Below are 18,691 nucleotides of genomic sequence, written 5' to 3'. Positions count from 1 at the left end.
TACTGAAGCCCACGTGCCTAGAGCCTGTGCTCCACAACAAGAGAAGCCACCGCAATGAGAAGCCCATGCGCGGCAACGAAGAGTAGCCCCTTCTTACCGCAACTAGAGAAAGCCCGTGCACAGCAACAAAGACCCAACACAGCCAAAACTAACTAACTAACTAACTAACTAACTAACTAACTAAATAAATAGAAAAAAAAATAGTAGAGGGGGAAATGGGAGCTGAAGATGAAGAGATAGGCCAGGGATGGCCTATATAGGAGGATTTGAATGCCAGTTGGCATCATGATCTACACAATATAGATATTAAGGAGCTGTTGAAGGTTCTTCAGAAGGAGAAGAGTGAGCAGTGCTTTAGAACTGGAAATCCTCCATTGTGTCTAATGATCTAGGATTGACTTTGAGGAGCCCCCTGCAAAGAGACAGTATATGGTATTAACCTACTCGGTGGTTCTCAACAGAGGCAATTTTTTTCCCCAGGGGATATTTGACAATGTTTAGAGGCCTTTGTGGTTGTCACAACAAGGGGTGTTATTGGCATCTAGTACTTAGACACCAGGAATGTTGTTTAACATCTTGCAACGCACAAGACCACCTCCTGAACAAAGAATCATCCGGCCCAAAATGTCAATGCTGCCAAGGTTGAGGAACCCTTGCCTAAACTGAGGGTGGAGGCACCTGCACCTACCTCCTCGCAAGATGCTAGTGGTGGGGACATCTGGGAGTTAGACAACTTGATGGACAGTTCTCCTGGCCAGCCCCAGGAGGCTTCCTGCACAGCGAGTCCTGGGAAGGTGACTGAGGGGAGCCAGGAGAGCACTGATGTCCTGTGATTGATGCAGTTGGAGTAGGCGGATGGACTGGGCTCCTCTTCGTTTGCCCCCTAATTGACCAGGATCCTTGGTGGATCCCAGGCCCCAGCAACTGATGGGGTTTAGAGTGGGTGTCTCTGAGTTTGGGGCTGAGTGAAAGCGCTCCATGTAGCCCTCCACGTATTAGACATCGCAGAGAAGGAGCAAGCAGGGCACTTGCAAGGAGTTTCACAGGGGTCTGAGAAGGTCTTGCCCTCTTCAGTGAGGGGCTGGGAACTCTGTGACCTCCCCTGTTCCTCCTCTACGGCCCAGGGCAGTCCCCTCCCCACTCCAGGGAAACAGGTTTGAATGAGCTGTTAGTTTCACCATGAGGCTGGGCTGGGGCTAAGAGACAGGTCACTGAATGGAAATCAGATACATGTTCTCTTCCTGATCCCCCTAGGGGGACAGCAGGAGCAAGAGCATTTACAACCTCCTTGCTTTGGTGGGGCAGGGTCCAAGATGAACCTGATGGAGAGGTGAGGGAAATCACTGGGAGATGTGACAAAGAGATATGAATTGGGACCAAGGCCCTGGAGGCTGTCTCCACTCCCACACAAGTAGGAAGTAGGAGGGGCCTCATGGTGGGGGCAGCTTGAGAGAACAGATATCAGATTCTGACTCCCACCCTACACCCAAGGCGCTGCAGCAAGAAGGGGTCTCTAACCCAGACCACTCTGCTGGGGAGCTGTAGCCTCCAGGGCCCACCCTCTGGGGTTGGGGTTGGGGAATGTCCTCAAGGACTAGGTTGACACCAGCTGCAAAAAGGCCTCCCTCCCTCCAGCTCTTGCAGAGGGGAAGTAACAGAGAAGGATTGGAGGGGGAGGAACTCAGATCCAGGACTAAAGAGGTTCAACCTTTTGGGTTCTTGAGAAGGGGCGTCTAGAGTCCCTGCTAGGGATGGGAAGCTGTCCCTGCTGCATTCTTTTCCTGGGAGAAGGAGATGAGGGTGGGGAGGGGGTGCCTGGTGTTCTTAAATGTCCTGGCCCCAGGGGTGATGGAGAGGGATTGGGAGTTGGGAATGAGAGCCCTTGAAGAAGTCGCTAAGGAGCCAGGAGGAGACCCTCTAGATTAGCCTGAGGTGGACTCCACCCCCACCCTCAATTCAGTACTGCTGACTTTCCAAGGAGGAGTCCCAAAGAAAAAGCGGAATTCTTAAAGGAGGAATCACAGGCAGAGAGAGGAAGAATCTCAGAGGTTATAAGATAGGCGGGGAGAGGCTCCGCCTTCAGTCTCTCCAGACCCACCCTGCCTGACAGCAGGCTGGGTGGGGTGGAGCGCTGGCTGTGACTGTGACTCAGGTTTCTGTGGGCAGCCAAGGGCAGCCGGCAGGGAGGAGCCCACACCAACAGACAGGCCAGCCAACTGCAGCTTTCACCTCAGCTGTCCTTTCTCCTGGGAATGCAGGAGGTTCTTCTCTAGCTTTGCTGGCCTCCAAGGGCTAGCCCACCCCTGCTTCCTCATCCTCACCCCCAGCCGACCCTCATGTTCCTTCCCAGAACCCTCAGCCAAGGCACTGACACAGGAGGGAGAGTCAAAGGTCACTGCCTCTAGGAAGGCCCCAGAATGTCTGTGCCACAGGGAGAAGAGTATAATAATGATTGGTCCTGCACGGGAGGGACAGACTGGGGAAATCTTGGGTGCTGGCTTATCAGGCTGAGCAGCCTGTTGCCCAACCCCCCCACTCCCCCAGCCAGGATAGCCAGGATGGCTCACGTCTGCGCAAGCTGGTTGTCGTGGTGAAGGCTAGGGGCTAGAATAGAGCTGCCACAGAGTCAGGCTCTCCTAAGTGAGGAGTGGGTGCTCAGGGACTCCCAGCCAAGCCCTCTCAGAATTGACCAGCCAGGGAGGGATGGCTGGGGCTGCAACCAAAGAGCTATAGCCAGGGACCGACTGTAGGACTTCCGCTTGGTGATGGGTGAGGGTGCGGCCAGCACATTCCGCTGGTATTTCTGGGGCCTGTTTGCTGGGCTGAGTTTTTAGAGAGTGGCTAGAAGAAAGGGAATGCACATTTGGCACTTTGTGCCAAGTGCCTGCATGCATGTCTCACCAATCTTCACAACAACTGAGAGAGATCCAGCAATTTGCCTAAAATGGCAAAGCTGGGATTAAAATCCAGGACTGACTGCTACAAACACCGGTGATCTTTCTTTTCTGGTAACCAGGCTGTGTACTTGTTCTAGGGGAGGGAGAGGGAGAAAGTGACCTGAACTTTATCAGCCTGGATATTTCATCAGGAGGCCACAGTGGTAGGATGCAGGTGCTGGCTGCGTTTGGGGTTTGGAGGCAGATGACAGTTTGAAGAGAAAGCCACTGACGAAATGCTTGGCACATAGTAGGTGGTCATTGAATATTTTTGTAAAGAAGAAACCAGATCTGTGTATGAGCCATGGCCAGTTTTCTGGGACATCCTGGGAGCTTCTGGCTCTGAATTGCAGCAACAGCGCAAGAAGCTAGTTTGAAAGAGGGACTTTCCAAGACCACCCCTGGCGAGAGAGGAATTTGCGGAGCATCACTGAGTGGAGGTGGGGGAGTGGAGGGATTGGGGTGGTGGGGAGGAAAGGGAAGTGTGTGGATGATACAGGATTACAGCAAGCTGCGGACGCCACCCAGCGGCCATAACGCAGCCCATGAGGGAGCCAGGCTCCAAGAGCTCGCTGTGCGCGGAGCGCTCTGGGAGTTGTAGTCCTGCTACATTAAGGGCCGGTGCTTCCAGTGGGGCTGTTGGGTGTTGTAGTCCGACGTTTCCTGGGCGGGAATTACCCTCGTTGGCCGGACCACGAGTCCCGTGGTGCTCCGCGGCAGGCCGCGCAGGCGCGGTGGATCGGTGCTGGTCAATCCCGAATGTTGAGGGGCCGCTAACTGGGTCCAGCGGTGTTAGAAGGGGTCACCGAGTGGGTCTGTGTTGTGGTGGGGTAAGGCGGCCGGCACCATGTCGAGGCAGGCGAACCGTGGCACCGAGAGCAAGAAAATGGTAACCGGAGCGTGTGACCTCGGAGGGCGGGGCGGAATGGAGGTGTTCGGGGGAAGGGGCCCGGCGCGGGGCGCGAGTCGCAACTGGGAAAGCTCCTTTTGCTAGCGCTGGGAGGGGGTGGTTCCGCTGGAAGGAAGGAGGAGGAGGCTCCTTGGTGGGTCGAGAGCGGAGAATCGCTCCGGGGTGGTCCCGGGTGTGAGGCAGGTTGGAGGGCCCCTGCAGTAGCTCGGAGACCCCTCCCCCGAGTGCAGTTGGGTGCAAGACCAACAACGACGGCGGCAATAACAGTAACTCCCACTGTTGCTCTCTTACTGTGTGTTAAGTACTGGGCCTGGCATTTTATGTCCGTTATCATTTAATCCGCAAAATACCTCTCTCAGGTGGATAATGTTATCGCCATTTTAAAGCTCAGAGAGGTTGCATAACTGGCCCAGGTTTACAGCTAGGAAGAGTTAGGATTTGAACCCATGTCGCTCAGACCCCAAAGCTAATGCTTCAGACTACTAGACCATAATGTCTCTCACACTCAGCTACTGGTTTTGCCAGAAAGCAAGTGTAAGGGGTGGGCCAGAGTAGGGAGTAAGTGCTCTCCCTCTGGCGAATGGCGGGCAGGCTCCCTTCTTGTCCTGGGAATAGTGGGACATCATCTAGTCCTATGAAGTTTGGCTGCAGATGGGGGCTGGGCCTGGAAAGTAACGTGGATGATGTTTTTATCCAAACTGAGGGGACTTCTTGACAGGTATTCCTTTTCTTTGGCATATTCTTATTTCCTCCAGAATTGCCCGTTTGTCTTTGTTTTCCAGTTTACAGACAGTTATTGAAGGTTGCATGCCGGGCAGACCAGGGGCCTTTTGTTGACACTCAGCTCTAGAGGGGATGACTAAACTTCCCTCACACCTTTGCATCTTATACCAGGAACAGCCACCAAAAATGGGCAGCAGGAGGCCCTATTACTCCAGAGTAGTACTGTACATTTTCTCTCAGATCCCTTTTGAGAAGTTGATGAGAGCTGTGGATCTTCTCGCAGAAATAGTAAATAGACAAACATATACAGAGACATTTACTTACATTTGGGGAGGATTTGTGGGCCTGCGAATATACTCTGTGAATTCCTGTTTTGGAGGAAATACTGAGTTAAAAAGAAAAAGGAGAGAATATTTTGCTAGGCAACAATGTCATGTAGGGGAAAAAGCATGGATATCGGCTGGAATTCTCATTGGTCTTCAATTTCCTTATCTATGAAATGGGGACAATAATACCTCCCTAGGATTAAGTGAGGTAGTGTAAAATGCATGGGGCATGGTAAATGTTTGCTTTCCCCTCCTTTTCCTATGATATGAATGGATATGAGAAGTCTTCCTGTTTAGTTTTCATATCTAGCTCTTTTTTGCACCTTTTTTTAAAAACCTGAAACCAGTATTGAAACTTTTAATACCATTTTAGCAGGAACCTTCAGTCTCCACCCCCCACCCCCAGCCCTCAGTATTCACTCAGTTTTGGTGAAGTGAGGGAATTAGGGAGGGGTAGCGGTGCATTCCGGCCTCAAAGCTTTTGCTACTGCTGTAGTGTCTGCTTGGAACTTCTTTCCCCAGAGGGTAGCTAGCTACTCCTCACATTCAGTTACTCAGATATCATCTTCGCAAAGAGGGCTTCCCTGACCACCTGACTAGTTCTCTCTCCTCTTACTCTACTCTGTTTCTCTTCAAGCACTGTCTATTTCATTTAAAATATTTCATTATAGATTCTATACTTACTTGTTTATTTTCAGTGTCCCCCATGAGAATGTAAACTTCATGAGGGCAGGGGTTGGTTTGTTCACTGCTCCATTCCCAGCACCTAGAATGATGCTTGGCACTAGGCAATCTATATTGAATGAACAACATGAAGGTTTGGTGCATCCTGTCATTCAATTCCTATTGGTACCCACTCGAGGCTTGTCACATGATCCTGTTTGTAGCCCCCTGGTTCTGACATGCTCCCCTTCTTTCCTCTCTGCCTTTGGAGTCTCCCCCTCTAGCAGCCCACTTCCCAATCAGCCCAACCTTCTGTTAATTGCTGCATTCCCAGGTAAGCCTTCCAAAACTTAAATGGTTAATATGCCCAAGTAATTAGATCTCTGCTTTTTGTCTGTGCAAACAGAAACAGCCCATTTGTCTAGCAAACTTTTCCTGAGTCCCAGCTCTGTGCAAAGCATTGTGGGAAATGCAGAGATGAAGTCCTAGTCCCTGACCTTGAGAAGCACATACTCAATGAGAGAGGTGGAAAAATACACAACACAGAAGAATGGTACTGTCTGAGATTGAGTTCTGGCTTCACTGCTTACTTATGTGACCTTGGCCAAGTGTCTTCATTGTTTTTTGTTTTTTTTTTTGCCGTATGCGGGCCTCTCACTGTTGTGGCCTCTCCCGTTGCGGAGCACAGGCTCTGGACGCACAGGCTCAGCGGCCATGGCTCACGGGCCCAGCCGCTCCGCGGCATGTGGGATCCTCCCGGACCAGGGCACGAACCCGTGTCCCCTGCATCGGCAGGTGGACTCTCAACCACTGCGCCACCAGGGAAGCCCTCTTCATTGTTTTAAGCATCAGTTTCACCATCTTTATTTACTTATTTTCGGCCACACCAAGCAGCTTGCGGGATCTCAGTTCCCCGACCAGGAATTGAACCCGGGCCATGGCAGTGAAAACCTGGAATCCCAACTGTTAGGCCACTAGGAAGCTCCCACTAAAAAGGTAATAATAGTATCTATATAATAAGGTTGTTCTCAGGATTAACTGAGGTATCGCATGTAAAGCTACCAGTGTGATAGTGCACCTAAGAACACAGTTGACACTCAGTAAATGTCAGCTAGCAAGCTTCTTCTCTTCTGCTGTGCTTGTCGGATCCTAGTTCTCCAACCAGGGACCGATCCTGTGCCCCCTGCAGTGAAAGCACAGAGTCCTAACCACTGGACTGCCAGGGAATTCCCAGCATCCTTTTTGTTTTAATTGAAGTATAGTTTATCTACAACACTATGTTAGTTCCATGTGCACAACATAGTGATTCGATATTACTATACGCTACAAAATGGTCACCATACAAGCATCCTTATCAGGAAAGATATTAACCTTAGTGTGTTTAGGCCTGCCCTTCTTTTGTGTTGTGGCTCTATTCTCCAGAGCGCAGGCGAGTTACTACTTGAGTAGCAGCACTCAGAATCTCCATGACAGGAGGCTGGAAAGTGACAAAAGAGGGATGGACTCAGTCCTGTTACTGACCTTCCTTCCCCAGCTGCTGGGGAGCAGTCACACTGGATTATTTGTGTTGACAAAAATAGTAAATATGACTCAATAAGTACCTTGGAGCATTAGCTCAAAAGATCAGTCCCTTAAGGAGTTTTGATGTTTTGTTTGGGGCACTGCAAGGTGCCTGAAAACCGTGCAGTAGCTTACCTGAGTGTAGGGCTTGGCTTACTTGCTCTGCTCAGGTTGTGCCTGAAGTACTTGGCTTTGCCAGTATGAAACCACTCTTGTGGTTTCTTGGTCTGCAAAGCATCTTTAAGTCCAGGATCTCATTAGACCCTCCTACCAACCCTGTGATTGGCATGACATATTTCACTGTTACTGTTTTTGTTGGAGAAGATTGAAGTTTAGCAAAGTGAAGTGACAGGTGAAGTCTCACAACTAGTGACAAGTCCATACTCAGAACCAGGTCTTCTGACTATAAACCGAGCATCCTTCTATATGCCTTACTAATTGTTTTAAAGTTCTTTATAGCGATTCAGAATCTCCCTCTTTGAACCTAGTTCAGGGTGCTTTCTGGCACCACACCACAGAGAACCCGTTTAAGAACAAAAATAACAATATCTACTTTTATTTATTTTTTTGGTGAGCAGTATGTGGGATTGAACCCGTGCCCCCTGCCTTGGAAGCGCGGAGTCTTAACCACTCCAGGGAAGTCAGGGAAGTCCCACAATATCTATTTCTTGAGTAGGTACTGTGCAGCAGGTACTCTACACATATTATCTCATTGATAACCCTGAAGGGCAGATAATACTATCGCCATTGTACAGATGGGAAAAGCTGATGTTCAGGGAGATTAAGCAGTGGCTTAGGATGACATACCTTTTTTTTTTTGGACATAGTAACTTACAGGACAGTGCTCAACTCTAAGAAGACTGAATCTCAGTTACTTAACCTATCTCCTGTAAAATGGGGATAAATAATGTTTGTTTTACTAACCTCTCATGGTTGTTATAAAGCTCAATAAGTATCTGTGAAGACACTCTGAAAGTTTTATAAATGTTAATGATCATTATTATTAAACATAATTAAAGCAGTCTGAAAGTAGAAGTTTTGCAGAAGGGATTCATGTTTCTGTTGGAAGAATGTGCTTATGTTCAGTGAAGAAATGGGACTGGTTGAATTGGTTGACCTTTAAGGTCCCATGGAACCTTAAGTTATAAGGGTCTTCAGACTCTGCAACCTCTTGGTACTTTTCTGACTTCCTCTTCTATTCTCTCTTGTGTTTACTCCTGTCTAATCACACTGGTCTCCTAGCTGTTTCTCACGCATGTCAGACATACTCCCACCTCAGGGCCTTACACTTACTGCCTCAAATTTTTTCACCCAGATACCCTTACTACCTTCAGGTCTTTGCACAAATATCATCTTAATGAGCCCTTCTCTGACTACCCTATCTAAAACTGAACCCCCCCCCCCCCCGCCGACACACATATAGGTAAACATAAATGCTCCCTAATCTCCTGTGCTTATTTTCCTCCATAGCACTTTTCACCATCTGGCAAACCATTTATTTTATTTATTCAGTTTATTACCTCTTTCCCTCCTGTTAGGTAGTTCCTGGTACATAGTAAACTTTGAATGATTTTTTCTATACCACAGCTCATTCCTATTTTTAAAGTCTGAAGACCTTTAAGTTGTATATTTATGTCATGCACTATTCCAAATAGGCTTGGTTCATAACTGAAGATGGAGATAGACTTACAAATTAAGAGAGGGTGTGGGGAACCTGCATCAGGGACCCTATTCCCAGATCCCAGGCATATTGATTCTGTGACCACCGACAGATCTATTTAGGACCTTGATTTTTCTTATTGGTAAACTGGGGGCTGCTGCATGTATAAAGTGCTTGGTAACATCATGATATGCATGTTACTTGGCATCATGGTGGGCTGAGGCTCTTGGAGTCTCCATCCAAGGACTCATTAATAATGGAAGGAAAGCTCTCCTGATTTAATGCCGTGGTGCCAATCTATGGACTGGTTACTGCTGGATTGTCTCCATGCATTCATGCCTAAGCCATTCTAGTGCCAAACCCTTAACTTTACTAAAAATTATTCTCCTCCTTAATAGCTTCCCTTTAATTGCCATATTTGGTATATGGTCTCTTGGAGACATCCTGATCTGTTTTAGTTGAATTCAAAGAGCTTACTTATTCTGAAACTGATTCTCTTTGACTCCCTGGTACAGCTACCTTTTATTTGTTTGTTTTTCAGGGGAGGTTATTAATATTGCAGTTGTGGGGAACAGTGGACAGAATGAACATCGGCTTAGAAACTCCTGGTTTTTGTCCCCCCACATTACTTTTGTCAATAGTTAGCTGTCTCTTGGGGACTTCCCTGGTGGTCCAGTGGTTAAGAATCCGCCTTCCAATGCAGGGGACGTGGGTTCAATCCCTGGTTGGGGAACTAAGATCCTACATGCTGTGGGACAGCTAAGCCCACATGCTGCAACTACTGAGCCTGAGCGCCACAAGTAGAGAGAAACCTGTCCGCTGCAATGAAACATCCCACGTGACGCAGCCAAAAATAAATAATAAATAAATAAATAATTTTAAAATAAAAGTAATAATTATCTGTCCTTGATCAAATTACTGAACCATTCTGAGGCTCAGTTTCCTCATCTCTAAAATGAGATTAGTTTCTGCCCTTTCTGCTTTACAGAGTTATTGTGGGGTGAAAAATGAGATAATGAAAAATAGAATGTAGTATGTAAGCAAAACGCATTCACATTATTATTCTTTTTTTAAAAAATTTATTTATTTTTGGCTGTGTTGGGTCTTCATTGCTGCACGCGGGCTTTCTCTAGTTGTGGCGAGTGGGGGCTACTCTTCATTGTGGCACGTGGGATTCTCATTGCGGTGGCTTCTCTTGTTGTGGAGCACAGGCTCTAGGTGCACGGGCTTCAGTAGTTGTGGCACGTGGGTTCAGTAGTTGTGGCTTGCGGGCTCTAGAGCACAGGCTCAGTAGTTATGGTGCACGGGCTTAGTTGCTCTGCGGCATGTGGGATCTTCCCCAGACCAGGCTCAAACCTGTGACCCCTGCATTGGTGGATTCTTAACCACTGTGCCACCAGGGAAGTCCCTCACATTATTATTCTGCAGTGACCTCATCACCAGGCCATGGGGATGAGGTGAGGAGCATTGGGCCGTGGGAGCCTGGGCCTTAATGTTAGTTGTACTTTCTTCCCCAGAAGACTTGCAGACAGAGAGGCGCTCTGCTCCAAGTTTGACAAGCCTCCATTCAGAAAGGACTGGTTGGGGCTTTCCTGGTGGCGCAGTGGTTGAGAGTCCGCCTGCTGATGCAGGGGACACGGGTTCGTGCCCCGGTCCGGGAAGATCCCACATGCCGCGGAGCGGCTGGGCCCGTGAGCCATGGCCGCTGAGCCTGCGCGTCCGGAGCCTGTGCTTCGCAGCGGGAGAGGCCACAGCAGTGAGAGGCCCGCGTACTGCAAAAAAAAAAAAAAAAAAAAAGAAAGGACTGGTTGGGTAGCAATCTTGATTTTTCAGCCGTGTTTCTGTATGAGTACATTGATCCAAATGTGCTGCTAACACGTTTCTCACTTTGTTTAACTCCGATAATACCTTTCCCCCAACCTGCTGCTTTTATTCTGTAGTCTTGGTATTTGCTGTTCCTTTCACCTTCCACATCTCTCTTTTTTGGTAAGTAGGTGACAGGATTCTTTATCTGAGAGTTTCTGTGCTTTCAACTGTGGTTGTAATAGAAACCAGTCTAGGTCAGTATTGTGTTCCAGGTACACAAAAGATTGTGTTCCTTTCAGAGTTATCCCTTTCCCGCAAACACTTTAGCTATGTGTCAAGAGAAACATTACTTTTTCCCATGTTGGTGACTTAGAGGGTTATCATTAGTGCAGTGGACTTCATCTGGTACTTCCTTCCTTCCCCCTGGGACCTCTGCTGCTCCTGGATGGGGCCTTGGGAGTGCAGTTAGGCTTGGCAGCTGTGGTGGGATCCTGGGTCAGCAGAAGTCCACCTTGGTGTGTTGGAAGGGTGACTGCTCAGTGCATGAGGTACCTTTCACAGCCTGTTTTTTAGTGGGTCTAGTTTCAGCCCTGACACATTGACCCTAGGGAGCTAAATTCTTTGGCTACTCCACAGGGGGTGATGGTCTTTCCCACCAGACACAAGTAACTTTCCTTTGAATTCTGACAGTTGCATTGAGGCCCATCCAGACTCTCACCAAACTTTCTCTTTTGTGTGGCTTGGTCCTGACTGCCTTTTGAATCTCTTTTAGAGCTCTGAGCTCTTCACCCTGACCTATGGGGCTCTAGTCACCCAGCTGTGCAAGGACTATGAAAATGATGAAGATGTGAATAAACAGCTGGACAAAATGTGAGTGAACTCCTCTATGGGAGAGACAGTAATGGGACTCCTGAGCACACTGAATCTACGTGGTCCCTTAGAGCCCAGAACAGGGTTCACTCTCGTTACCAACACTTTGGGTAGTTTCCACTGCTTATTTATTGGGATGTTTTGGGATTGTCCTAGTTTTCCCTTTACCACCAACAGCCTTATGTTCAGACATAAGACATTCAGACCGCATAATATAGTCTGTTCTCTCATTTCTTTCCCAGGGGTTATAACATTGGAGTCCGACTGATTGAAGATTTCTTGGCACGGTCAAATGTCGGGAGGTGCCATGACTTTCGGGAAACTGCAGATGTCATTGCCAAGGTCATTATCCTGGGCCAGCTGGCCATACCGAAGGATTGTCATTGGAAGGCACTGCTTACCACTCGCTCCCTTAGAAAGGCCCTTATTATTCCAGAAGAATAGCTAGGCAGCTGTTTGGACCAAAGAAGCCTTCCTGGTGGTTTAGGAATAACACCAATTATGAAAAAGGGAAGAATGGTTGGGATCATCCCTGTGGATTAAAGACCCACTAAAATCAAAGCCAGATCTCTTCAACTGTGCAGATGTAGCAGAGTAGCATGGGGGTTAAGAATATAGACAAACCTGGCCATGAGGCATGTGGGATCTTAGCTCCCTGACCAGGGATCGAACCCGCGCCCCCTTCATTGGAAGGCGAAGCCTTAACCACTGGACTGCCGGGGAAGTATGGTCCACATCCAAAAAAAAAAAAAAAATCTTAGGGGAAAAAAAAAATAAAGAATACAGACAAACCTGGCTTCAAATTCTGGCTCCAATACTTAGTAGTTCTTAGGTAAGTTATTTTTAACTTCTTTAATTACCAGTCACCTCATCTTTAAAATGAAGAAAATAAGAGCTACCTCATAGGGTTTCTGTAAGGAGTAAATGAAAAAAATGAACATGAGCATTCAGGTAAAATGAATGCCCTTATTGTAGTGTGTATATAGAAAGTGTTTGCTATTAATAAGATGAGTGTTACATATTATAGGGTTAATAATAAATGATATAACACCTGTAGCTTTGTGGTGATAGAAGAAGGGTTCAGACAGCAGAGAGAGAGGACAGGAAAGTGTTGGGACCGCTCTGTGGTTAGATGCTGCTTCAGGGCAGCCACCCCTGTCAGAAGATCAGTGCTCCTTTCCACTGAGAAGTGCAGGTAATCAGCAAGTTGTCACCTAATTGTATGATGCCTTGAAGGAGAAGAGTGTGGAATTGTGCACAGTTGCTTTTCCTTTTCTGCCTTGAATACCTGAAGCTTCAGTGTCTTGGCAGAGGCCACAGTTTTTTTCCTGAACCATTTAATTCCCCTTGCTGGTCCCATCACATCACCTTCCCTGTCGTACAGCCCCTACTGCTCTTCCTCACAGTGCCATTGTGTGTTTTTTGACAGGTGGCGTTCAAGATGTACTTGGGCATCACTCCAAGCATCACCAATTGGAGCCCAGCTGGTGACGAATTCTCCCTCATTTTGGAAAATAATCCCTTGGTGGACTTTGTGGAACTTCCTGATAACCACTCATCCCTTATTTATTCCAATCTCTTGTGTGGGGTGTTGCGAGGATCCTTGGAGATGGTGAGTGCAGCTCTTTACCTTCTGAGACACCTGAAACATAGTAGGGTCTTAATAAATGTTTGAACGGAATGAATGGGAGAGTGAAAAGAAGGGCTTTTAGCTCACCCCAGCTTCGCTGCCTGAGGTGGTGATGCTGCCAAGTGTAGGATCCAAGTTGGAAATCTCCACGTGGTGTTGATGCTCCCTGCTAGGCTGGGAGGGTGGTATGCTCAGCCCTCAGAGCCCAGGAACATCTGTTTCCAGATTGGCTTATTTGGTGACAGTTTGATTTGTGAGTGTTCTTTGCTAAGTCTCCCTTATTGGGTGGGGGCCACTGCCTTCTGCACAGGAACTGGCAATCTTGTCCATGTGGAAACCAGCCCCCTTGTTGAGGCTACTGTGGATGAGTCAGTTATAGCTCCATCCCTGGTGGTTTCCCAGACGCTGTGGCTAGGCAGCTGCCCCTTCATTTTCGCACTGTCCCCCAGGTCCAGATGGCTGTGGAGGCCAAATTTGTCCAGGACACCCTGAAAGGAGACGGTGTGACAGAAATCCGGATGAGGTTCATCAGGCGGATTGAGGACAACCTCCCAGCTGGAGAGGAATGACCATCCCCAGGACTTCAGCGTAGCTGGCAGGAGCCTTGTTGGAGTCAGAAAGCCTCAGTGCTCCCTCTGCCCTCTAGAATTAAGTCAGTGACTGTTTAGCACGGATGTTATATATTCTTCTAACCTTGTTTCCCTTCTCCATGTTAATAAAGAGAGGACTGTGATATAGTCCATTTACCCTACAAGTGTGCACATTCAGGAGGGAAATTCTTTGCTCCCTTTCCCTTCAAAGGGGCTGGATGTAGTCATCCTTGGCTGGACTAGAAAGAGCTCAAACCATTTTACATTCCTGTTTGAATTTTCCAAAGCAGAACCCACTTTGGCCCCATTAAGAGGCAAGCCTAGCGCATTTGTCCCTGGGTCTTCAGAAAGTCATTGGTGAACGGCCGTAGGGAATCCAGGATTCACTGGGACAGGGGAGGAGAGGCTGGGAGGGGTGGGTCGGATTTGCTAGCTGTAGTGTGACACACTGGAGTGCTTGCCAGGAAAGGGGAACCAGTCATACCAGAAACATTGACTTCTGGGAGGCCACCCAGGTCTCTCTTTCCTCCCTGCTGTTTGGAGGCAACATCTCCTCTTTTTACAGAGGGTCCATCTTTTTTTCTTACAAGTTCTTCAGTAAAGACACATTCTTGAGTGAAATCCCAATCATGTCATGTTTTCTCTCTGCTCAGCCCTGGGAATTTTGTTAACAGTGGGGTGAGGAGACCTGCTAAAAGTTCCTGTGCCCTACCTTGATTTCATCTGGTCTAGGAATGGCTTCTTCCCACGGACCAGAGAGTCTGGGAAACGGGAGCAAATGAGACCCCTTCAGAGTCATTTTTGAGTCTACTGTCTGTAGCAAAATCTAGAAGCAGACCATTATCCCAGACGTGCCTAAAATGGACTATCCTGGGCCCTTGGCCACCAAGTTGGAGGATTTGGCTAGAAAGACCATGTAAGCCTTGGTATTGGGGTGCCATTTATTGAGTGCTTACCATGTGTCATCACGGTACCGAGCACTTTGTATGTATCATCTAATTCACAATAATTCCATTTTTAGGAGGAGGGCCCAAGTTGCCCAAGGTCATAAAGCTAGTAAGTGGAAAAGCTAGGATTCAAAGCCCCAGCCAAACTCCAAAGCCCGTGTTCTTAACTGTGATGCCTGGTTCACACTGTGGGAGGGTGGGGGAGCAGGCCTGCGGCTCCCTCTCAGTGTCACAGAGCTTAGGATAGCTTTTAAAGGGAGCGATCAGAGGTCGTCAGGCCATATTTGGTAGCACTGTTCTTGGGGATGGCCTAGGGCCTTGAGGTCTCAGGCTGTTGGGGTGAAACAGAGCCCCAGGCCTTCCCTGGGGTTAGTAGGCAGGCCTGAGATGAGGGGAGCATTGTGCTTGAAGTGTGTCTTGGTCATAAAGGTTAGGACAAGGGTCCTGGGCCACCAGAGCACACGGCCTGCCTCCTCCAGCTGTGTTAAGCCGCTGAGGAGAGGAAAGATCACTTTTGTGTCCCCAAGTATAGGGATCCCATCCTTCTCTGAGCCTCTTTACCTCCCCCTCCAAGTACAATTGGGGGCCCCAGGGTGTGCACCCCATTTTGGTCAACTGTATCCTCAGCGCCCATCAGTGCTGGGTCCAGTCACACCAGAGTTTGAGTGAATGAAGGAGAGATGAAGGGAATGAAGGCTGGGCCCCAGATGTGGAAAACGTCTGAGTGGTGTCTGGACCCTGCCAAGAAAAGTGAGCTGCACCACCCTTTCCTTCTCCAGGGGGGCCCTTGCCCTTCCTCTCCTCCCAGACCACAACCAACTTCCCAGCAGCTGTTTGTATGGCGTGAGGTTTAGGATATTTCCTTTCCCAGAATTTAACTTGGGCAACGTTACAGGGTCGGCAAGCTGTGGAAACAAAGCCCCCTTGGTGAGTTCTTGCGGTTACAACCCCACAATTGTGTGATGTGCACCCAGGGGCTAAGGGAAGGGAAAGGGCTGAGGGCTGCGAGCTGTTGGGAACATCACCTCATCCTCTCCCCAGATGAGCCAAACATACAAGGCCCAGCTACCCAACAGCTGGTCCCCAACCCCTGAAGTTAATTAGCTGTAGATTACATATCCCTTTGCTTTACTATGACTGAGGCTGGGACGCCACACCCCGCAACCCCCAGGCTAGGCCATTCCCCATTTATGATGTACTGGTACAGCCAGCAGGATGGGGCAGGTTTGCCTGGTTGTATGGGAGGGCCTGACTAACCGGGGGGGAGGTGGGGAGGTTCCCAAAGAGCCTGGGTGGCTGGAGTAGTCCATGCTGGTGGCTTTTGGACTTGGCGCTGCCTGGGCAGAGCAGTAAGGAAAGACCTTGCTCTGCAGCCTTCGGCCACCAGGGGTCTCCAGACCACCACTGTACTGTCCCAGAGAGTTACTATTGGATCTCTGGTTTTCAGAGTTTGCCAGAAGATGCACCTGATGGAGTAAATCTCAGAGGCTGGTCAGAGGCTGAAAGTGCCCCTTTGCTTTAGTCACAACCATGGGACCTGAGCAAAGCTCACATGGCTGCCTGGCTAAGGGCCTGCCTACTGAACCCAGGGCGCGGGAAAGAACACATTGGCTAAGAAATCACTGGCTTCCATTCACACCCCAAACTCTCATGCTGGCCTCCTGAGTTGGACGAGCTAGCTCTGAGCCCTCGCCTAACCAACCCCCCTTACTTCCTGAGTCGAGACCAGAGCACCAGCCCTGTTCCCCTGTTGTAAGAGAGTCCTGTTCCTGCCTCGGACTTGCACCCAGTGACATTTCCATATTCAGGTTACACCTTTCTCTGGTGGATTGGCTGCCCCTACGTTTGTACTGGGCATCCAGGTCTGAGAAGGAGGTGGCAAGAGAGGCCCGAGAGCAGAAATTGCGCTAAGTAAAGTTAAAACAGTCTCCTAACAAGCAGTTCATTGTGAATGGCTGGGGGTGGTGGGTGCAGGAAAAGCATCCTCCCGTTCTCTCCCGTTCTCCCTCCCGGAGCTTAAGTGCTACCATGTGCTGTTCCCTGGAAGCCAGAGGGCTGGTGGGAGGGGAGGGGAGGATGGTGGCAGGCGAGGAGCCTCGCTGTTAACCAATCCCCATCCTTTGATGTAGGGCCAGGCCTGACCCCAGGACGGCCGCTGGCCACTGCCAGGGGAGCTGTGGGATGCAGCGCATTCCTGGGGGCAATTTACGCTTCTGGCGGCAGGAGAGGAAAGTTTCTACTGTGGGGAAGGGGGTGGGGGGAGGGCGCTGCAGTAGAGTTGAGGGCTTGGGTGTAGTACGGAATAAGAATAACGGAGGGAGCCGAGGCACAGGGCAGCACCCTCCTAACTCAGTCTGGCTCACCTAACCTGCTTGGCTAGAGGCCTCCTCCAGGCAGCATTCTCTGGTGGACCCAGAGCTGGTGAGGGGCAGCACCCTCACCCCCCCAACCCTCCGGGCTCTGGGGGCCTGGACTGTTAGCCATGAGGGCATCTAGGACTGAGCTAGGCTAGAGGAGGGCTGGGAGGATGGTGTGATGAGCATGACAGCATGTGTGAGTGAGTGCGGACAAATGTTATTCATAGCAACAGCTAATATTTATTGCAGAGTGACTGTGTGCCAGTGCGAGTCTAAGCACTTCACCTGGATTTCTCGTTTAGCACGCACAACAACCCTATCACTGTTCCTATTTTGCAGATAAGAAAACTGAGATACACAGCTAATGCATAGTATCAATAGACTTAGGACTTGAACCAAAATAGTCCAGTATTGGACACCAAGCTCTTATCCAGTACATTCTGTGTTGCGTATGTAAGTGTGTGTATTTCAGTGGGTGACTGTTTCCTTGTATTCCTTGGGGAGTGTGTCTGTATGTGAATTCTTTCAGTTAATGGAAATGTAGCCCTGAGCTGGGGACTGGGGACATGGAGATGCTGGGAGCTTCTACCTATGGGGAAGCAGCTGAAGCCATGTGTGGTGGTGGGGAGGAGAGGAGAGGTTGAAAATAAGAGTCAAGGGCAAGTCCCAGCTCTGAACATAACTTATTAGTTACGTGACTCTGGACAAAGAATTTGAACTCTGAGCCTCAGTTTTTTCATCTGGAAAATGGGGATAATAATGCCTACTTTGCTGACTGTTTTGAGGATAAAACAAAATGAAGTGTGTATATTTCCTGTCATAGGCTGAGTGTTCCCTAACTGGCAGTTACGATGAACATATTAGGGGAATTGTCTTGCAAAATTGCTGTGGGTGGATATGTCAGTGTCTGAGTGTGTGCAGATGGAAATTTTGGCAAATCAGGGTCGTGCCTCTATTGTTCATTGCTATATCCCCAAGCGTCTAGCACTACTTTCAGCATAAAGCAGGTGCTCAATAAATTTTTATTCACTGTTGGCTGAGTGTAAGAATGGAGTGAGGAGGGCCCATAGGGAGAGGGTTGAGTGAGCAGTGTGGGCTTCCACTGGGACCAGCTACATATTTTTTTTAAATATTTATTTATTTATTTATTTATTTGGTTGCACCAGATCTTAGTTGCGAAAAGCGGGCTCCTTAGTTGTGGCTCCAGGGCTCCTTAGTTGTGGCATATGAACTCTTAGTTGCGGCATGCACGTGAGATCTAGTTCCCTGACCAGGGATCGAACCTAGGCCCCCTGCATTGGGAGCGTGGAGTCTTATTCACTGCGCCACCAGGGAATTCCCCCAGCTACATATTTTATCGGGCTCAGTGCAAAATGAAAATGCAGAGCCCCTGATTCAAAAATTATTATGAATTTCAAGATGACCCACGAGAGCATAAAACTAAGCCCTTCCGAGCTACAGGCCCATGAAGCCAGCCCCAGCCTTCCCTTGCCTTTGAGCATCACCAGCCCCCAGCCCAGCTGTTCAGGAGGGAGTATAAGGAGGCTCCACCCAGGCCTGCCGTGCTTCCCAGGCTGTCTGAGGGAAGGTGAGGAAGGGGAAGGATTGCTCAGTGTGAGCAGGCCAGGGAGGGACTCAGTGACCTGCAGACCTTTACCCCAAGGAGCCCCTCCTGAGCCAGGCGGGGCCTGAAAACAGTCCTCTGCCCTCCAT

The 18,691-nt window shown here is 49.0% G+C and overlaps 1 protein-coding gene across 1 annotated transcript; it reads left to right on the top strand.

Moving 5' to 3' along the window:
- The first annotated feature begins 3,649 nt into the window (after positions 1–3,649).
- Positions 3,650–13,838, top strand: TRAPPC3 (trafficking protein particle complex subunit 3). The gene is made up of 5 exons (XM_060082251.1): positions 3,650–3,825; positions 11,357–11,454; positions 11,697–11,796; positions 12,884–13,066; positions 13,534–13,838. Exons 1-5 carry the CDS (start codon positions 3,784–3,786, stop codon positions 13,651–13,653), a joined length of 543 nt encoding a protein of 180 aa, XP_059938234.1. The 5' UTR covers positions 3,650–3,783; the 3' UTR covers positions 13,654–13,838.
- The last annotated feature ends 4,853 nt before the right edge of the window (positions 13,839–18,691 follow it).

Source organism: Mesoplodon densirostris, chromosome 2 (assembly GCF_025265405.1).
Source record: "Mesoplodon densirostris isolate mMesDen1 chromosome 2, mMesDen1 primary haplotype, whole genome shotgun sequence".
NCBI lineage: Eukaryota > Metazoa > Chordata > Mammalia > Artiodactyla > Ziphiidae > Mesoplodon > Mesoplodon densirostris.
The sequence above is the reverse complement of the archived record's forward strand: the minus strand, read 5'-3'. Positions and strand labels throughout refer to the sequence as shown.

Coding starts and splice junctions, on each gene's coding strand:
- TRAPPC3 (XM_060082251.1), top strand. CDS start 3,784: ATGTCGAGGCAGGCGAACCGTGGCACCGAGAGCAAGAAAATG. Junction 11,455..11,696: donor AATAAACAGCTGGACAAAAT/GTGAGTGAACTC, acceptor TTTCTTTCCCAG/GGGTTATAACATTGGAGTCC. Junction 13,067..13,533: donor TGCGAGGATCCTTGGAGATG/GTGAGTGCAGCT, acceptor ACTGTCCCCCAG/GTCCAGATGGCTGTGGAGGC.